Source organism: Agelaius phoeniceus, chromosome 18, assembly GCF_051311805.1.
Source record: "Agelaius phoeniceus isolate bAgePho1 chromosome 18, bAgePho1.hap1, whole genome shotgun sequence".
Taxonomy (NCBI): Eukaryota; Metazoa; Chordata; class Aves; order Passeriformes; family Icteridae; genus Agelaius; species Agelaius phoeniceus.
In genome coordinates, this window is record NC_135282.1 from 2,252,651 (window position 1) to 2,270,778 (window position 18,128).

Consider the following 18,128-nt stretch of genomic DNA (forward strand, 5'->3'; position numbering starts at 1 on the left):
ACAAACATTGCTTTGGCCCTGTTAAGGACTTCCCTGAAGATAGGATTTGGTTCTCTGATCAATAAAATAGTGCTCAATACTGAAAGATGCAACCCACTCATGAGAAAACTCTCCATTTCCTTTCAAACTATTTGCAAGCTTCAGGAGTAAAATGGAAGCACAATGAAAAAGGAACAACTACATTCTGTCCATAGATAGCCTTCCAAAAAGCCCAGAGCTGGTACCTCAGTAGCTTTGAATTTTGTGTCCTCCAAGGTTTGCACCAATTCCACATTGTCCAGCATGTTTCCTGTGGAAGTTGACAGTCCATGAAGGAGAGTGTCTTCCAGATTTTTCAGCAGGTTTTTGTTTTCACTTGTCTCCTGGATGAGACGTTCTCTCTGTTCCTCCAATTCCTTCCTTTCAAATCCCGTAATGACACTGAGCAGCTGATCCTCCAGGCCCTTGAGTGTAACTACAGGTACAACACATGGACAGAGCACAGAGTTTTGTAAGCACAGAACAATTTTTATGCAACTTATTTAACCTCAGGCCTCTCATAAGACTACAGCAATGCAACAGAGTGATCTGGTTAATGACTGTGCATCTTGATTCCACCAAAGCATCCTCACCTGACCAGGACAGGAAGAGATTTTTAGCTCAGTTGCAGATTAGAAGAGAGAAGTGAGAAGGATTATCTATGAAATCAGATGCTGAGTATAAGGGAGAGTATGAATTTTTTAGTTTCATCAAGACAATGACCCAAGCCCTAAATCTGCACAACAGCACAATCCGTACTTTGTTATTATATACACACTTAAGCTTACCTGTATAATTGATAACAATAGCTCTGCCAAACACAGAGGGAGAATACTTTGGGTTTGCTAATTTGGTGTTCAGGTACATTTTAAAATTACTGTCATAGTCAACCTCTTTGTCCCCCAGCACAATGAACGCTCGCCCCTGTGCAACTTTGACATTCTTCTCTAAGACATTGTCTATCACAGGGTCGATGTATTCATCAACACTGTGCACCAGGAAAGGGGTTCCATACTTTATGGCCTGTTCTAGTTGTTTCAGGAAATCTGGGTCACTAAAGGAAGCCATCTGCAAGAGAACAATGGGAAAACATGAAAGGAGAATTGATATTCAATTTGCTGAACATTATTATTTTGCAGGAGCTGCCAACACTAATGAAGTTTGTTCTTTGCTGCTTTTTGTCTTTCACAGATGATATGAAGTGCACTCACACAAAACAGTAAAGGTGCTTTTCTTCTGATTAGCTGAGAATAATTTCCATTTGGAAATTACCCTTTAAAGTTCTATGTGTGCCTCTAAGTGTGTTTATTGTCCTCCATGGAAGTTCCATCCTGGAGCTGAGATTAATCACAATCTACACCAGCCTTTTGGTTAGACTCTTTCTGCATGTGCAGACAGGCTGAGAGAGCTGGGGTTGTTCATCCTGGAGTAAAGAAGGCTCCAAGGAGACTTTTAGCACCTTCCAAATCCTAAAGGGGCTCCAAGAGAGATGGAGAGGGACTTTGGACAAGCACATTTAGCAATAAGACAAGGGGGAATGGCTTCAGACTGAAAGAGGCCAAGGTTAAATTACATATTAGGAAGGAATCCTTCCCTGTGAGAGTGCTGAGGCCTGGCACAGGTTTCCAGAGAAGCTGTGGCTGCCCAATCCCTGGCAGCATTGAAAGCCAGGTTGGACAGGGCTTGGAGCACCCTTGGATAGAGGAAGGTGTCCCTGCCCATGGCCAGGGGTGGAACTAGAATGTCCTTCCCAGTCCAAACCATTCAATAATTCTATGCTATATAACTGCTTCCCCATTCAAGGTGGCAGATATTTATGCAGCTTTGGAAACAATCAGTAATGAGATAAAGCCATCTTCCATCTTTACCCTCAGGTTATTTTTTTCTTCCTTCTTCTTAATCCAATGTAATGCCTGCTGCTGTGGGTCAATACAGAGTGGGAAGCGGCTGGAATACGTTGTCAGGATTCCATTCTGGACAGACAGCTCATCTGGGGGCAATCCTTCAGAAACCCACCTGGGAACAGAAGGGACCAAAGACCAGCCAGCGGTGAAAACTCCATGGGGAAGCAGCACATTTCATTTGTCAGCAAAATGATGCAACTCACTGAGCACACAATCAGACACACAGACTGTGGTTCTGGGGACAGACTGACTCACTGCCAAAGCACTGACTGCTGCCTCAGGTGAGCAATCCTGTGGTAGTTGTTACATGGGCTCCCTGGGCTTGGGTTTAATACCAAACCCAGTGAAGCCAATGAAAAGACACCTGCTGGGTTATGGAAACATATTTTATAGAGAACTCCTGATAAACTTCCTAGAAATGGTATTGCACATGTCTAAGTTCAGTGAATGTCCCTGGATGTTAAGGACAACAGATTCTTAGAACAAATGGCCCCTGTTAATCAGGACATGAAAGTCAGATTCTGTCTCTGGTATGGCTGTGCACCTCCACCCACAATGCCAATTCTGTGCTACAGATTCTGCTCCAGACTCCCACTTTAAATGTCACATCCAGCAGTCCCTGGGTCTCCTGACTGGACATACCTGCTAATCTCCACCTCATCAGTCAGGAGGCTCTCTAACTTGAATGGATGGCTGACAGGAATTTCTCGTGAGACAATATCTTCTTGCCACACTTGATAGAGCATTTCATGACGGAACTCCCAGCTGAAGGCTCCCACATAGCACAGAAAGGCAGCAGCAAGCAGACAATCTCCAAGCAACTTCACCTTCCGTTCTTCTAATTCCTTGAATTCTTCTGTCCACCTGAAATAATTATATGGGAGATTCTGTACCAGGAAGGTGAGGTTTATGTGCAGGATTTCCTGCTACTTTAGATACAGGTTTAGACAGACCCCTAAAGTTAGAATCAGTTTTCTCTTGCTATTATGGGGGCCACAGACACTGAGTTGATCTGAACTTTCATCCATTTAATCTCAGTTATTTTCCAAGAGCTAATGGATATTAGCTCAGAACAGATAATAGCCCTTCTCAGAAACAAACACCATAGAAAGCAACATTTTCAAAAATGTCTCCACCTGATAGATTTTAACCCTGACACATGAACCTCTGATGTCAAAACTGATCCTCTTTGAATCTAGACTTACCTCTCATTCTCAGATTTCAAGCCAGCAATGAGCTTGTCAGCAGCCTCTAATCTTCTCTGCATTATTTCTGCTTCTTCTTGTAACTTTTTGTTTTCTTTTAATGTCTGGTCTAATTTTTCCCCCAAAGCTTTAAGCTCCTCCTGAATGGCAGCCAGCTCTGCCTGTATCCTTTCCAGTTCCCGCTTACTTAATTCATAGTTCCTCTCTAGCCTGGCCACCTGGAGTACATTGTGAAGGAAACATAAGCATCAGAGGGCAGAAGGATGTTAGAGAGAAGTAGAAAATTCTTACATTTCTTTTGGTTGTATCATATTTTTCAAAGTGTCCTGGTAATAAACAGTGTAAGCCAAAATAATTGACACTGTCATTCTCCTCTCCCCATCCCAAACACACGTCATGGTCTGACTGCAGTTCCAAAGCAGAAAAATCTCCCAGATTTGTACCCACAAGGAGTATTAAAGCACTGGAGGTCAGCAGGACTCTCATGCCCTGACAAAAGGGGAGGTTTGTCTGCTTAATAAAAATATTAAGGCTCCAAAAATAGTCAGACACATCATCTAGTGAATGCATTTGCTCTGTAGTCAGTTGTATAAAATAACCTTTTCTTGACAAAATTTTCCAGTGTCAACTGTTGGACATCAGATTCCCTTTGGTAATACAGCTGAATTCCCAGTCATCCTAGAAAAAGCTAATCAAAAGGTCTGTGCTTAAGGAACATGGATTTAGTGTACTACTGACCTCTGTTCTGTCCAAATGCCATGGGGTTTAAAGTTTGTTTTTAGTAAACAGCTCTAAACTGTGTTTTTCTAAGCATGTCAGATTACAAAATTCCAACTGAACACGTTCCTCCCTCATCCCTCAAGCACTGGCATGGATGGCAACCCACAGCCCAGCATCCTGACACAACAAATACAGTGATTTATGACTGACAACCTGCCTCACTGCTACTACAGTAGCTCTCCTAATGACCACTTCTTAAGCACTTCAATAGGAAAGGTGGGCAGTCTATGAAATGGTCAAGTATTATCTTTTCCATCAGGATCATGTTTTGACCTTCTCTGAGTTTGACTCCAATACATTTTACCTTTTCTTCCTTTGGCTTGACCGTTTTAACTACATCACAGTAGGTCACCACTGCTTCAGCAAACTTTAACATTCCCAGTCCTGCTCTGCTGATAACTTCCATTTCAGCCCAGGTAGTATTAAGATTCTTCAAGAGAGCTAAATTGGAAAACGCAAAAATATTGCAAGTGAGTTGAATAACTGTGAACAAACCCTCAAAGAAATAGCTTTTCCTGTCAGCAGCACCAGCCAATGCTGTGACAGACAATAGGAAATATTTGACAGAATATTAAAGAGACTCTGTTGGCTGTTCCCATTACCAAGATCCTACATTCACTGCAATACCCAGAACAGGAATTCACCTCTCATAGCTTTCACATTGCTCCATGGAATTTCCCTAAAATCCGTCGTCAACAGAAGTCGCAGGAAGTTTGTGTCAGCCATCATGGCTTTGGCATTCTTCCAGTTCTGTTCTTTGTAACCTCTCATTATAAGAATACAGTCCAGAACAACCTGCACCTGCTTCGGGGGTGTTGCAAAGGACCTGGAAAACAGGTGGAAGAGACAGTGGAAGTGAAAAAAGGAGACAAAGCCCATGATGCCAGACATGGGTAGTGCCTGTTAAGAGAGGCATTGCAATACAGGAGCTTGTACATAAGGCAAGCCACAACAGTGAACAAAATAACCCAAGTCAGACAATAAATTATTAACTAATCAAAAACTCAGAACCAATTCTTGTATTCAGACATTTTGATCCATGAAATACTAAATTATTTCAACAATGGAAAGCTTAAAACACTGAGCCTTGATATTCTTTCCTAGGGCAGTGAAGCAGCTGGAGAAAAATCCAGAGATCTATGAGAGAAAGGAGACTGAAGTGTGGCAGGGAAGGAAGAGCCATTGCTATTCTGGGCACAACTATTTCAGGGAGAGCCAAAAACTGGATGTGCCTTTATATCAATCCTCAAAAAAAGATGTATTATCAAAACCCAGGGAGGAGTAAATTAGGCAGGGAAATACATTTTCATGCTATGAAAAGTATCCCTGAAAAACTGTTATGTGTTAAAACACATAACTGTTATGTGTTCCTACTTACACAGGGAAAAAAGAGGAGGAATGAACAGGTTTGGACAGCCATTGTTCAGGCAAAAACCAGAGCAGGCTCTGGTGCATCAGGCCAGAGAATGATGGGGTAAACAGCAAACAAAGGCCTGGAAGAAGTGTCTTAAGGCAAAGGTGTGGACTAGGAGTCAGGGCATTCTGGTGACCTCTGCACCCAGGCAACTGATGTCCTGACCTTCACAGCCAGGTGAGGAAGATGAGAATAAGGCTCAGACCCAGCAAACAAGAGTGGATTTCCAAGAGTTTATCTACAGGACATACAAATGAGTCACCTGAGTTCAGTAACTTCAGCCTTGTCAAGCTTCTCAACCTCCCGTTTGGCAGCTTCCATGATAGGCTTGATTTGATCCAGGGCTGCCTCAGCTTCTGCCTTCTCCACAGCAATTATTGCATTCTGCTCCTGTATCTCTATAGCTTTCTCCTCACCCATTTTTTTCTTCTCCTCAGCTAATAATTGCAAAGGCAGGACCATAAATGAATCATTCAAGTTCGTATATAGAACATATAGTAATACACTAATAGACATTTACTCTTTGCTGAAAATCAGAAATTACCATCGAGTCAGAACATTTGTGTTGCCAGCTACATCACCAGGTTAGAACAGTTAGTGTTCCCCACAACAGCATGCACAATCTCTTTTCCTCCATGTTTCCCTCTGATTTTCCTCTAATACTAAATGCCTGAATCAGAAGTTGCCTTTCTTGCTATTGCCTTTCCCACATTATGCCCAACACCTTGGAAAGGGAAGATGGGGGCAGGCAAACGTTGTGTAAAGTACTGTGGGCCAAATGTGGAGCAAGGAAGGCAATCTGGGCAAGGCAGGGGACCTGCTCTTCTGCCATGGCATGGGAGCAGCACACACAACAGGAGGGATGCCTTGAGAAGCACCTGGAGCTCTTCAAGGGTCTCCCAGCCCAGCCTAACACAGAAGATGTGAGCCCTGCTTAGCCTGTGGGACACTTCAGTATTGTAAACCACCCACCTATTTCTGTGTTTAATTTAATGTCCCTTAACAAAGCCTCACAAGCAGCTGTTTTTTCTGTCAGTATAATCTTTTGCTCAGCAAGTTTCACGTTCAGCTCAGCCAGCTGTACAGCAGCTTCCTTCAGTTTAACCAAGCCCCCATCCAGCCGTTTACATTGTGCTAAGGAGGAAAAAAAGGGAGAAATGTCAGTGGTTCACTGATTGTGTTCAAGCACACAGCAACAGACAATCTCACCAAGAGAAAATATCCTTAGAGGTGCACTGAGAGATTTTCCTTTCCTGAGCCTGCCAGCCAAAATGATGCTAAAGTCACTTGAGCTGACAAAGTGGCCCCATGCCACAACATATTTGCCACATTCCACTGTTTGTGTTTTATCCTCTTCACATATTTCAGTGCCACTGAAGTATGAATAAGAATTCCTGCTTGAGGAAGAAAGTCAAACCCTGAGCGAGGCCATGCTGGTATTGGATTTCAGCATGACTCTTCCCCAAGCACAGGAGTGTCTGGTTTGGAGATTCTGGCTCCTGTTCATTCACAAAAGGATTTGAGGAGAGCCCATTGTTTGACAGAGTCTGAACATTCATGTGTGGCCAGGATTTTGGGTCAATGTCAAAACACTGCCCCACAGCTGTATGCCAGCACAGCATTTGAGATAGTACTAACAGAGATTTTGCATATTCTGGGTAATAGGTGGGATTCTCACCAGAACTTTTGTTTTTAAAATATTTAAATCACTTATTAAAAAGGAGAAAACATCTACATAGACTTACCAAAAATGAACTCATTTTTCTCATCCAGCAATTTTGCATAGGTATTGAGAAAATCAAGATAATTTTTTGGTGTGACATGATTTCTACGTCTCAGTTTCTCCAGAAATTTCTTGCTGAAATCCCCTACAGATTCATGCACCATGACTATGTGGTCAACCACTGACTGGAAGCTCTCTGGTGGGATGCGTGGGTTTTTTGCTAAAATTGGGCAGAAGAAATAAAAAATGTCAAAGATTTGTGGCTTTTTTCAGAATACACCAATTATCATCCCTCTTATGTACATCTAAGCCAGGCACAAAACAAGTCTGTTTTCTGGGGCAAAAAGCAAGGCCAGAAGGTGACCCCCTGGTAGTCAGCCCACATTGTCTGCAGAGTTTGGAACTTGAATTTTATCAATTTTAAAAATCTATTGGATTAAGAAACTACCACCCTGTGACATTTTTTGACTGGGTTTTTGCATTACCCATTTAGACTCAAGGTAACAATACAAGCACAATAGGAAATGAACTTGTGAAATGTACAATAATTGCAAAGTAAAGAATATATTTCTTAGGCTATGGCAAGATGGGTTGAAATACTGACATGTTACATACCCAGAAAGGATTGTGCAACTGCAGACAAGGCCTGGGCAGGCCAAGGCAAGAACCAGTCAATACCAGTGTTGTTGACAAGACCTTAAAATAAAAGGACAATGTTATTTGAAAAATTTCTTTGTAAAACTAACCCCTAATCAGATAGGCAATCCTCTAATTAACTTTATTTACAGCAAGAATTTGCAAATTAGTCTTGACTCTTTTAGTAACAGAATTTACCACCAAGTCCATATTTGATTTTGACAGTAAATAAGGAGCTTTGCCCCTGTGTCCTGCTAACCCCACTGTACCATTCCTTAGGCTCTACAGGACACAGTGCAGAGCTGCAATAAGCTATTGGTAGGGCCTGGCTTAGCATTCCCACCTGGACCCATCTTTCATGAGTCTCTCCTGTTTCCCAGGACTCCTTTCAGCCACCTGCAGCATCTGCCAGGCTTTGGATACAAAAGATTTCTCTTCCCACCATCCTAGTTTCATGATTTAACGCCACACTTTCTGCTGTAAACTACAGAAAAGAGGCTGCAGACAAAGGCTGTGTATTTCCAGTTCAGTGAGGATGACCAATTGATTTCTAGCTGTTCAACTGGAAAATGAACTGATGTGATAAATGCTAATCAATATTGTTCACTGATATGTGGTAATTAACTGGAAAAAAACCATGTAATGCAAACCCTTAATCATGAAACCTGCTCTGCTTAGTTTTAGCTGCCAGACTAAGTGTCCACTGGAGATTTTTCTCTTGCCTGTAAATCTGTGTTTCACAGGGAAGGGACTAAGCAGTGTGTACAGGTGATACCTGGGAAATTTCTGCACCACGTTCTCAGGTCCTCCCCAACTGGGGACATTCCCAGGACAATGTGAAGGTTGCTTGCACATTTGCTTACAAAATACTGCCAGATACTCTCTTTGGCTGGGCCCATGCCAGCTTTAGCAGCTTCATCTCCAATCTGAGTTAGTATGGTGTCTTTTTCATCGTCTGCATAAAGGGCTGGCACCATTCCTGTAACATAAGGACAGAAGAATGCAAGTGAGAACCACCAGTAAGAGGAAACCATATGGCTGGGAATAGGGCAGATGAGAAACCAATTTTAATCCCAGTTCTGCAAAAATGATTCTGAGTAGTTTTGAATGAACCAATTCATCTCTCTATGCTTCTCCTCCTCCCCATAGCTATCATAGAAAATAGGTCATACTTGGGATTTAGAGGAATAATTAATTCATTTTTGTTTGGGCTTCAGCAACATATACAAAATGTCACAGGACTTTGCAAAGAAAATCTTCATTTCGTGTCTGTGAACCATCAGCTCACATTTTTGTTCTCTCAAACTTGTGGCAAATACTGCATAAGTAACCTAATGACAGACCAGGGAAAACTAGAACAAGAAAAGGGATACAATTAACTCATCTGCTCTCATATCAGACTGTGGAGGAACTTCTATAGAGAGGGTGCTCACACAGTGCCAGCTGCTACTCATTTCCAGCTGCTTCATTTGCTAGAAGACACCAAACTATATCTCAGGACATATGTACATGAACAGACTTATGAACAGTTGCTGCAGTTCAGGTGAATGCTATTCAAAAGCCAATTGGACAACAGGTGGGTTTGTGGCCAAATGCAGCTGAAGTTTCCCTCAGTCTTGGAAGAAATCTGGGACTCCTGCAGCATCATCACCAGCATGAATGAACCCTATAACCTCTCCAGACACAAAAATGACTGTAAGAGGATTCCAGAAAGCCAAGATCATTTCAGGTAGTACTGAAAAGTGTAACTAAGTAAAGCAGCAGAGGACACAGAGTGAACCAGTAACAGCATTATCAAGGGTACAAGCAGAGAGGCTGCCAGTGGCACCTGAAGTCAGCATGTTGTTGATGAGTTCCAGGAAACTCTCCTCTGCCACATGGCCATCTGTGAACAAGAAGACCACTGACTTGTCGTAAATACCCAACTTCTCGTACAAACTTTTCAAATCCTCTCGGAAATTATTTTGTCCATATCCTCGACTCAAGATGATCTCAAATACCTAAGGATGAAAACATAGACTGAGAAGACACAGATGGACCCAAGACATGATGGCAACTCTGAATTTCACTTAGACTGAATCAAGGGGGTTGGTTTGGCCCCAGTCATCAGTAAATGTTTAGGTATCAATAAAATTGTGCATTTGTACAACCCTGCAGGCTTGCATTTTCAAAATCGCTTTGTGTTCATGCTCCTTTTTTGTTCTTTCCTTCCAAGCCTTTTAAAGTAAAATGCCTCTGAGAGGAACATTTCCTCTCTGAAATAATACAGGATCAATCACAACAAGGCTCCTGAAGCAGCACTGGAGTGCTGCTGTAACACATTTAAGCATCAGCAGCAATAGTTAGGGACAATTAGTTGTTCATCACCAAGCCCATCCTTGTTTTCCTTCCCCAGTACCAAAACCCAGATTCAGGCACTGACAGCTTCCTGTCCAGATCACACACAGTCATCATCCTGGCTTTCCTGGCAATCACCTCACCTGGGTCTCTTTCCACAGGGAAGAGCTGCCAGCCTGATCTTGTCTCGACTGACTCATTCCCATCCCCAGTTTAATCCCAACCACAGTTTTACTTTCCTTGTCTTTTTTCCCAGCCAAGACACAGGGTTGCTAACCTCACATCCAGCTGTGTGAGCAGCCAGTTTGGTCAGGGACTGCTTTCCTGAGCCTCCCACCCCGATGAGCAGGGCGTGCCCGCGGTCCATGCGGATGATGCGATGGATACGGATTAAATGCTCCAGAGCATCATCAAAAAGAACCAGATTCATTTTAATATGGTACTCGTTGTAGTCATCCAAAATTTCCTGCAGAGAAAGATAAACAGAATGTTACTAGGAGACCAATGAAACAATTAATAACATTAAGAAAATAGCCCATTCAGCAGCATTATTCCTTTCCCAATCCTCAGGGAATATGAACTATTGGAAAACACTGCTGACTCTGTAGCTGATCCTCAGTTTTCATCACTGCAAACCCCAAATGGGCATTGAAGCACATAAAGTTCTGTGTGCACACAGAACAGATTTCCTGCAGTTTGAGGCAGGCTCCTGCCCGTTCCTCAGGCACAGTTCCCAGCTGACACACTCTACCTTAAAGAGAGCTTTTGCTAATTCATAATCTTGGATATCTTCATAAAGACGAGGTTCTGCCTCATTCATTGCTGTTCTGAAATCTCCAAAAAGAATGGGATCCCTCATGACGTGCTCCAGGTGATCTGGGAAATGTTCTTCAACCAAGGATTTTATATGGCCTTGTACCTTCATGGACATGAAATGAGTCAGGCAATACAACAAAGCATTTCATTGTGAACCCAGTAATACTTAGAAAGGTGATCATGCAGATTCTTGCTCAAACACTGATTTATTTCAAGGTGTTACTTATGTCACTAGAAGATCCAAAGATTACAGCCCCCTTCTGTATTCTATGTATGATTAAAATTATCTAATAGGCTGTTCAAGAATGGTTCAAGCCAATCAACTGTACAACATCAAAACAAAAAGGGAGAAGCCTGTTAAATAAAACACCTTCTCATATATTGATGTAAATAGTATATTAATAAACTTCCCTTTACAGCATTCATAGATGTCTCACCAGAAAGATCTCTCACAAAGTTTCAAAGTCTGCATTAATATTCTGCATAGGGAAAACTGAGCTGGAGATGTATCTTTGTATGTTAGAGGAGAAAGCTTTAACTAGAAAAATCTGAAGCCTTCTTGGCCTACCTCTTTTTATCTAAGCAACTCCCAAAGCAGAGCAGGTTGCTTATAGATGCTTATAGACTTTATCTCAATTTCTCTCCTAAATCTCAAGGTTTAAAATTGGCATTGTTCTCTTTTGTGCTTAAAGATATAATTTGAAGCATTTTCCAATTTGCACAACAGCCAGAACTGAATTCACTGTGTAAGAATTTGGCTTTTATCGTTTTTACTACTTGATGTACAGTCACATTCTGGTACAATCCTTCCTGAAGGAAAATACTGACTTGAAGTGATTTCCTGAGTTTTCTCCTGTACTTCTTTCACACTCTGTCACCTGTACTTCTGCCAATCAATTTTCCTGGACAGGCAAACCAAGTGATATTTTCCATTCCTTCAGTAGATCTGCTTTCTTAGTCTGCCCATATTGTTTTAGGAAAAAATCCTCCTTTTAAATTAATGAGCAACATATTGCTTACACAAATCTGCAGTTGGACAGCAAGATCCAAGCCAAACACTTGGTAGTGTTGCTGTTGCAAATTAATTGCCACAATAATAGTCAGTGACTACTAAAAAACTGAAAGAAATTACTCACCAATTCTTTGTCTGCTTCATTAATCAACCTGTCATGGAAAACCCTCAGGCACTCGTTTCTCCAAACTCTCACCATCTGGGTCACTGTGTGAAACCTGAAATAACACCACAATATCAGACTGCACCAAATGAGCTGACATGATTCCTAAGGCCATATGGTTAATAACAAGGACCAAATTCTGGATTGACCCTTTTACTCTTTATGATTTGGTTCTTTTGCATTTTTACCTCTGGTGTCTTATTTAAGAGAGACTCATGCATCAGTGTTTGGCATAGAGAGTAAGGTCACAATTTAGGATTTTCTATTTCTCATTGTGGTTTAATTAAAAGTGACCAAATGTGACTGATTTCCTGTACCAAATTACCTCAATTTCATTCAGACTCCCAAAAAAAAAATAGGTGTGGGACCACTAATTACAATTTTTCTATTCTTACCTTTCTGCATCTGTAAGAACAAGTCCATTATAGACCCTGGAAAGATCCCGCAGGTTAAAAATGTAGTGGAATTTGGAAGGAGTAGGCGGCAGCTCAGTAACGATCATTTTATAAAGTTCCAAAGTACACTGAGTAATCTTGTCAGAAATGGCTGATATGGACTCATTAAAGTTCTGCAAACATGAGAAAGAAGAGGTGTTTTCATGAGACTGCCCAGACAGAATTCAATACTATTAAACATAATCTGCTTTCCAGCTTTTAAACCTGTTTGGTTCAAAAATTCTCTGTAGTATGAACATTCTGCAATTAAATGTTTAGGGCAGGCTCCATCTTCACTCTGGAACCTTCTGAGTGCTCATGATAACATCAAACTCACTGACTGGAATTCCTCCAAGATTTCTATAGCAAAATAATTAAACTGCTTTTTTCTTATCTAATGTTGCAAGTACCTTGCCAGTAATGCAGTCTGTTCCATTATATTACATTTTTCACACTCATTCAGGAAAGAATTTTCAGATCTTTGTGTATTTGCTTAAAGGAACTGTAACCAAGTCATTCACACATTTCAACAAATGAAAAGCCCCAGGTTTATAAATTATATGCTGGCTTGACTGTTTACATATCACACAAGAACTTATCCAAGCAATGTAAAACCCATTGAGAAAGAGAAGAGGAAAAGAAAGGTTTATGTGAGGTTCTAGGTACAAAATAAAAAAAAGGTAACAAAGATCTTGCAACAACATAGAAATAAATGTCTATTTAAAAATAATACACCTGTTGAGCAATCTTTTAAAAACAGTGGAATTACCGCAGTGTGGCCTTTTAGGATGGAGAAGTAGATCAAATTCAGTGATTGCTCAGAAGGAAAAGGGATGTTAAAAACACTGAAGAGTGAGGTGAATCGAGGGTCAACTTCATTCCGACCTCCTCCAGCCTTGCCCATGGCAGCAACAAAACCCAGGTCTCGAAGAAATTTAATGTTCATCTCTTTACCACGATCGTACATGAAACCTTTCTCCAGCAGCAGCTTCAGCAGGGCAATGGGCTGTTGTGTGCCATACTCATCAACCTGCAGGATACACAGGAGTCAGGATTCATCAAAGCACAGTCCAGTAGCTCACCAGTTACTGCTTTATTGTGGGAAAATTGGGTTCCATACTCAGGAGAACATTACAGGGACCAAGGGACACTTTGTAAAGCTCTGGCACTGATTGTGAACACTCATCCTAATGTCTCCTCTTCTCTGAGATAAACTAAATGCACACTGGATTTGTGATTGCAGGGACCATGTCAGTACCAGCCCAAATGTTTCTATACTACCTGGAAAAGATATTGACATCTTACCTTTGGCATATTCATATCATCCATGAACACAAGGAGACGTTTTCCCATGGGAGGGCCAAAAGTGTCTTTAGTTCGTTTTTCTACATTTGTCTCCAGGTTTCTCTGAATGTCCAGGGATGTTGTACGAGAAGAGAAGTTAATGACCAGCACCAGCTGAAAACAGGAGGAGATCAAAGAATGGACTCTAACCTGTTTTGTTGGGTTTTATTTTTTACTGGAGCATTCAAAAATATTTTTTATATTAGCTGTCAGACATAGAGGAAAGGCTGCTCAGGTCCACTACTCACTTGAATTACATGTGACAAAGAAAAGTAAGCCCACCCTCAGCACTTTGACAATATATTTTTACTTTAGATAATTAAGTCTGTACAAAGTAAAAGAGGACAAAACATCTTTGATCTTGAAGGATTTTCAAATCAGTCACACACTTTGGGTCTGGAGTGTGCAGTCACATTACCCAAGTCAGTATTGCAACCCACAGACTCAGGCTTCACAATGCAAATTTTACACAAGGGCAAAGATGAAAATGCAGCTTTACAAACAGGGCAAAATGCCTCACACATACATTAAGGTCTTTGTCCAGATTGCTTAGGAAGTTCTGTGTGGTGGCTGTCTTAGATGTGCCCGATTCACCTACAAGAACAACGGGGCGTTTCACTTTGACCATCTGTCCCAGTAACCACGCAGTGCGTGTGGTATCCACGGTGGGCACTGAAAAAGAGCAGCAACACAATCCCTGGCTAAATGAAAATGCACTACAGCTGGGGGATTTAGATTTATAGAACAGTGCTGGAACACACCCTCAAGGTATTAACATGCAGCTGCACAAAGACATAAGATGAATTATCAATTCACTAACAATGCTGAAGGAAAATTTTAATTGCTTAAGCATCTCTTTTCAGTCTTTGTCATTGGGATGTTTTCTTCCATAGATATAGACTAAAAAAGAAGTTATCTTTCATATAGGAGGGCCATGTTTGGTTAAGCTCCATTTAATCCCTATTTCAAGGATATAATCAGGATTTATTTGGATCATAAGCATTTTCCCAGAACTCTACAGAGATGAATTTTTTTCTATGTGAATTGCCTGCATTTGGAGCAACTTCAGAGATTATAAATTTATCTCTTGTGTCAGTGAAGTTAACCTGTGCTTGCTGGAGTATCACTGTATATTAATGTGCCCAAATTTGTCTCAACTATGAAAAGCACCGTTAGGCAATGCTTCAAGTAACAACCAATAGCAGCCCTAAGAATGCAATTTTTATCTACTGAATACCTGAAACACAAGCTGATGTTTTCCTAGAATTTCTGTTAGAGCAAACTGTGAATCTTCTGCTATTCCAGCTTTTAAAAGGCATTATTGTCTCCTAAAGAACCTTCATTGACTGAAACGTGCCTTCATCCTTTCCTCACTTTTTTATTACACAATGCTGTAAACATCAACTTTATGACTGCTAAATGACTTTGAAAAGAACTTTAAAGAAACTGATTTGTGCCATCACAAAAACTGAAGCTGAGTAGATGACCTTTAGTACAGAAAAAGGATGTCTCATGTTAAGTTGCCATGCACTCAGTGGTGGCACATTACGAATTAAAAGCACATCATCGCTGTATTTTATCTTATACTCACCTAGAATGTCAAGAAATTTCACTTCAGGATTATGAATATATTCAGGAACAAGTTGCATCCAAGGTACCCACATTTTTTGAGATTCATCAAAATGGAAGTCATACAAAGTTGGCAGCTGACCTGCAAACCATTAAGCAACTGCAAGTTTTTTAGGACACTGAAATATTTTCCTAAGAAAACATTCTGATTGAGATGAAAATGAAGGGTAAGATTATAGACCAAGTTGGGCAACACTTTGTTCTATTCACAAGTCATTTAACTCACTAAGTCATCAGCCAAAATTCCTCTACTCTAGCACCTTCATGAAAACTATCACTTTTCTATTACAATGAATGGCATTCAGATTAAAATTTTGTCATTAAATTTGACAAGATCCTACCTGGCAGCTCCCCTGGCTTAGCCAGGACACCCTCACTGTGAACAACAGTCATGCAGGAAATACGTTTAACGTTTTCATCAAATTTAATTCTCCCAGAATCAAGAAGAGAAGCACCTAAGGAGCAATACAAAGCTTCCAAGAAAAAACACTCCAGAACATTAGGATTTGCAGGCTGTACAAGTAGGACATCCAGCATCACAGTCAACTGCACGATCTGTTGGAAAAAGGACAAAGCTGTAAAGAAAATTGCCCTTTAGATGCATGAAAACTCTTAATATCTTTTCAGCTGATTGCTGGTCTTTTGTTCTTACAAATGGATCTACTGCTGCATGTATTAAGTTGAGTAGAAGAGCATTGTTAGGTGCTGATTGGTTTGGTGTCTCTGTGTGCCCATCTGCAGGAAACTGGCATTTCAGCACAGACTCTCCTCCTGTTCTTTCTTTGGGAAGGTTTTATTTTCTCCATCATTCCGTTTTCTTTTTAGTTAAATGCATTCAATCTTTATTCTCTGTTTCTTACCATATTTAAATCTGTTTGAGGAATAATGGTCTTCAGCTTTCGTTCCTGTTTGCCATCCACAATTCCCTCTATGATCATGTCAATAAGGTAAGGCACGTACTTCTGAAAGAGACGATCCAATTCCACTTTCTCTTCCTAAGGAACACAAAAAAGACAATAATTCAGCTGGAAAGAAAAATATTGACAGCAGAGCTTCCCATCAATACCTGGCTGACAAGATATGATTGTTCTTGAAGGAATCAATTTTTCCAAAGACTGTCTACACAGTTCAATACAAATACTCTGAATAAGTGCAGAAATTCCCACCTCATTTTCTCTTTTTTTGACCCACTTCTGCCAGTAGGGTTCATATCTCAGATTTTTAGGATCTACAAAGACCATTCCGCAGCGGGATACTGTGGCAGGAGATGCATACTGTAAGTCCCCAACCTATAAAAGAATCACACAAGATAATGGTAAACTGTAACTGCTTTTCAGGCCTTGAAGCCCCATCTGTGTATTAAATGGCACAGTCATTTCTTACCTCAAACAACAAGGCACAGTGTGCCTGAAGCCTAATCCGCTCCCCGTTGGCCAGGGTCAGTAACTTGTTGTCATCCATGACAGAATTCATGTTTTCAACCCAGAGAGCATCCACATCTCCATCAAAGAGAATGTACCTGTGTACAAGAGCCATGGGGCACTGACTGATCCCTGATTTTCCTAACATATTTCTGAATTTGGAAGTGTCAACAATGGTGCCTTTGTCAGTCAGGTTTTTGAAGTCTACCATTCATTTTTTATAATTGCATCGTTTCACTGAGACTAGGAACTCACAGGCAACAGAAAGAGCCCCCCACACTTTCTATTTATTTAGCATTTGTTTTTTTAAATAGTGCCATATTGATTTTTTTTTTAATTTATGTAAATCCCAGGAACTCAAAACCACCACAATGATTTCTAGCTGCCTACCTTCGCTCTTTCTTGTCAGTGGGTCTGTTGATATCCCGAAAAATGTTTGACAGGACTCCATCTGTCCAGTCTCGTGAGACAGGGTCAAGGATCCCATACAGCTCAATCACACTCATAGCTTTAGGGTTCAGTGTGTAAAGCTTTGTCAATAACCCCAGCCTAAAGATACAGCAAGAAAAGCAACAGTACAATGTCACACTATCATCTCATGCTAACCCAAGCAAATACCCTGGGCAGCTGTTGATCCTGTCATGGCTGGACAGGGCTGAGTAGTACAGACTGGGCCATTTTACAGCCTGGTTTACATTCTACACTCACTTGTTTTGGGCCTGGCACAAGGTTTTAATAACAACTGTCTTGCCACCTCCAGTAGGTCCAACCACCATTGTAGTGTGACGAGTTAACATTGTCTCATACATTTGAATTACTTTATCCACCTGAAAAATAAACATGGGTTCAGTAGATTGCTGTCATACCTCTCTGGACAAGGTTAGCAGTGGGTCCATATCAGATAAATTTTCCTGGAGCCACTCCAGGGTGCAACAGTGCACCTGTAGCCTCACATTTACTACAAAACCTCAAGCAATTAACATTTTTTATACCTGGACTGGTAGAACAATATAACCCCGTTCTTCCAGCACTTGCTCTACAGCATCATTAAGGTCAGGGTAGCGGACTCGAGGGCAATCCAGGCCAGGAAAGAGGTCAGAGATGAGGCCAAGGAAGAGAGGTACATCTTCAAACACAAATTTAGGAAGATTCATGTCTCGCAGAGCTCTCATTAATACCACATCCTAGACAAAACAGAGCAAAATCAATCTTTATCAAATATTTATTAGCTAAAATGAGGTACTTCAAAACTTTAAATCTTTAAAAGCTATTGCTCAATTATTTCAGTGCAG

The 18,128-nt window shown here is 41.0% G+C and overlaps 1 protein-coding gene across 6 annotated transcripts in view; it reads right to left on the minus strand.

Moving 5' to 3' along the window:
* Nucleotides 1-18,128, minus strand: part of DNAH10 (dynein axonemal heavy chain 10) — a 50,574-nt gene that overhangs the window by 11,002 nt on the left and 21,444 nt on the right. For all 6 annotated transcript variants that reach the window (XM_077187874.1, XM_077187875.1, XM_077187871.1 and 3 more), the window contains 28 exons: nucleotides 17,829-18,020; nucleotides 17,545-17,663; nucleotides 17,227-17,385; nucleotides 16,799-16,934; nucleotides 16,582-16,704; nucleotides 16,276-16,410; nucleotides 15,757-15,970; nucleotides 15,378-15,497; nucleotides 14,313-14,458; nucleotides 13,748-13,900; nucleotides 13,212-13,472; nucleotides 12,404-12,576; nucleotides 11,970-12,063; nucleotides 10,769-10,936; nucleotides 10,295-10,483; nucleotides 9,509-9,680; nucleotides 8,456-8,659; nucleotides 7,660-7,740; nucleotides 7,067-7,264; nucleotides 6,294-6,455; nucleotides 5,584-5,758; nucleotides 4,552-4,733; nucleotides 4,212-4,348; nucleotides 3,128-3,345; nucleotides 2,565-2,786; nucleotides 1,887-2,034; nucleotides 807-1,086; nucleotides 225-454 (listed from right to left, as the gene is read on the minus strand). In XM_077187874.1, coding sequence (XP_077043989.1) covers nucleotides 225-454; nucleotides 807-1,086; nucleotides 1,887-2,034; nucleotides 2,565-2,786; nucleotides 3,128-3,345; nucleotides 4,212-4,348; nucleotides 4,552-4,733; nucleotides 5,584-5,758; nucleotides 6,294-6,455; nucleotides 7,067-7,264; nucleotides 7,660-7,740; nucleotides 8,456-8,659; nucleotides 9,509-9,680; nucleotides 10,295-10,483; nucleotides 10,769-10,936; nucleotides 11,970-12,063; nucleotides 12,404-12,576; nucleotides 13,212-13,472; nucleotides 13,748-13,900; nucleotides 14,313-14,458; nucleotides 15,378-15,497; nucleotides 15,757-15,970; nucleotides 16,276-16,410; nucleotides 16,582-16,704; nucleotides 16,799-16,934; nucleotides 17,227-17,385; nucleotides 17,545-17,663; nucleotides 17,829-18,020 — 4,791 coding nt within the window. The remainder of the gene's footprint in view (nucleotides 1-224; nucleotides 455-806; nucleotides 1,087-1,886; nucleotides 2,035-2,564; nucleotides 2,787-3,127; nucleotides 3,346-4,211; nucleotides 4,349-4,551; nucleotides 4,734-5,583; nucleotides 5,759-6,293; nucleotides 6,456-7,066; nucleotides 7,265-7,659; nucleotides 7,741-8,455; nucleotides 8,660-9,508; nucleotides 9,681-10,294; nucleotides 10,484-10,768; nucleotides 10,937-11,969; nucleotides 12,064-12,403; nucleotides 12,577-13,211; nucleotides 13,473-13,747; nucleotides 13,901-14,312; nucleotides 14,459-15,377; nucleotides 15,498-15,756; nucleotides 15,971-16,275; nucleotides 16,411-16,581; nucleotides 16,705-16,798; nucleotides 16,935-17,226; nucleotides 17,386-17,544; nucleotides 17,664-17,828; nucleotides 18,021-18,128) is intronic.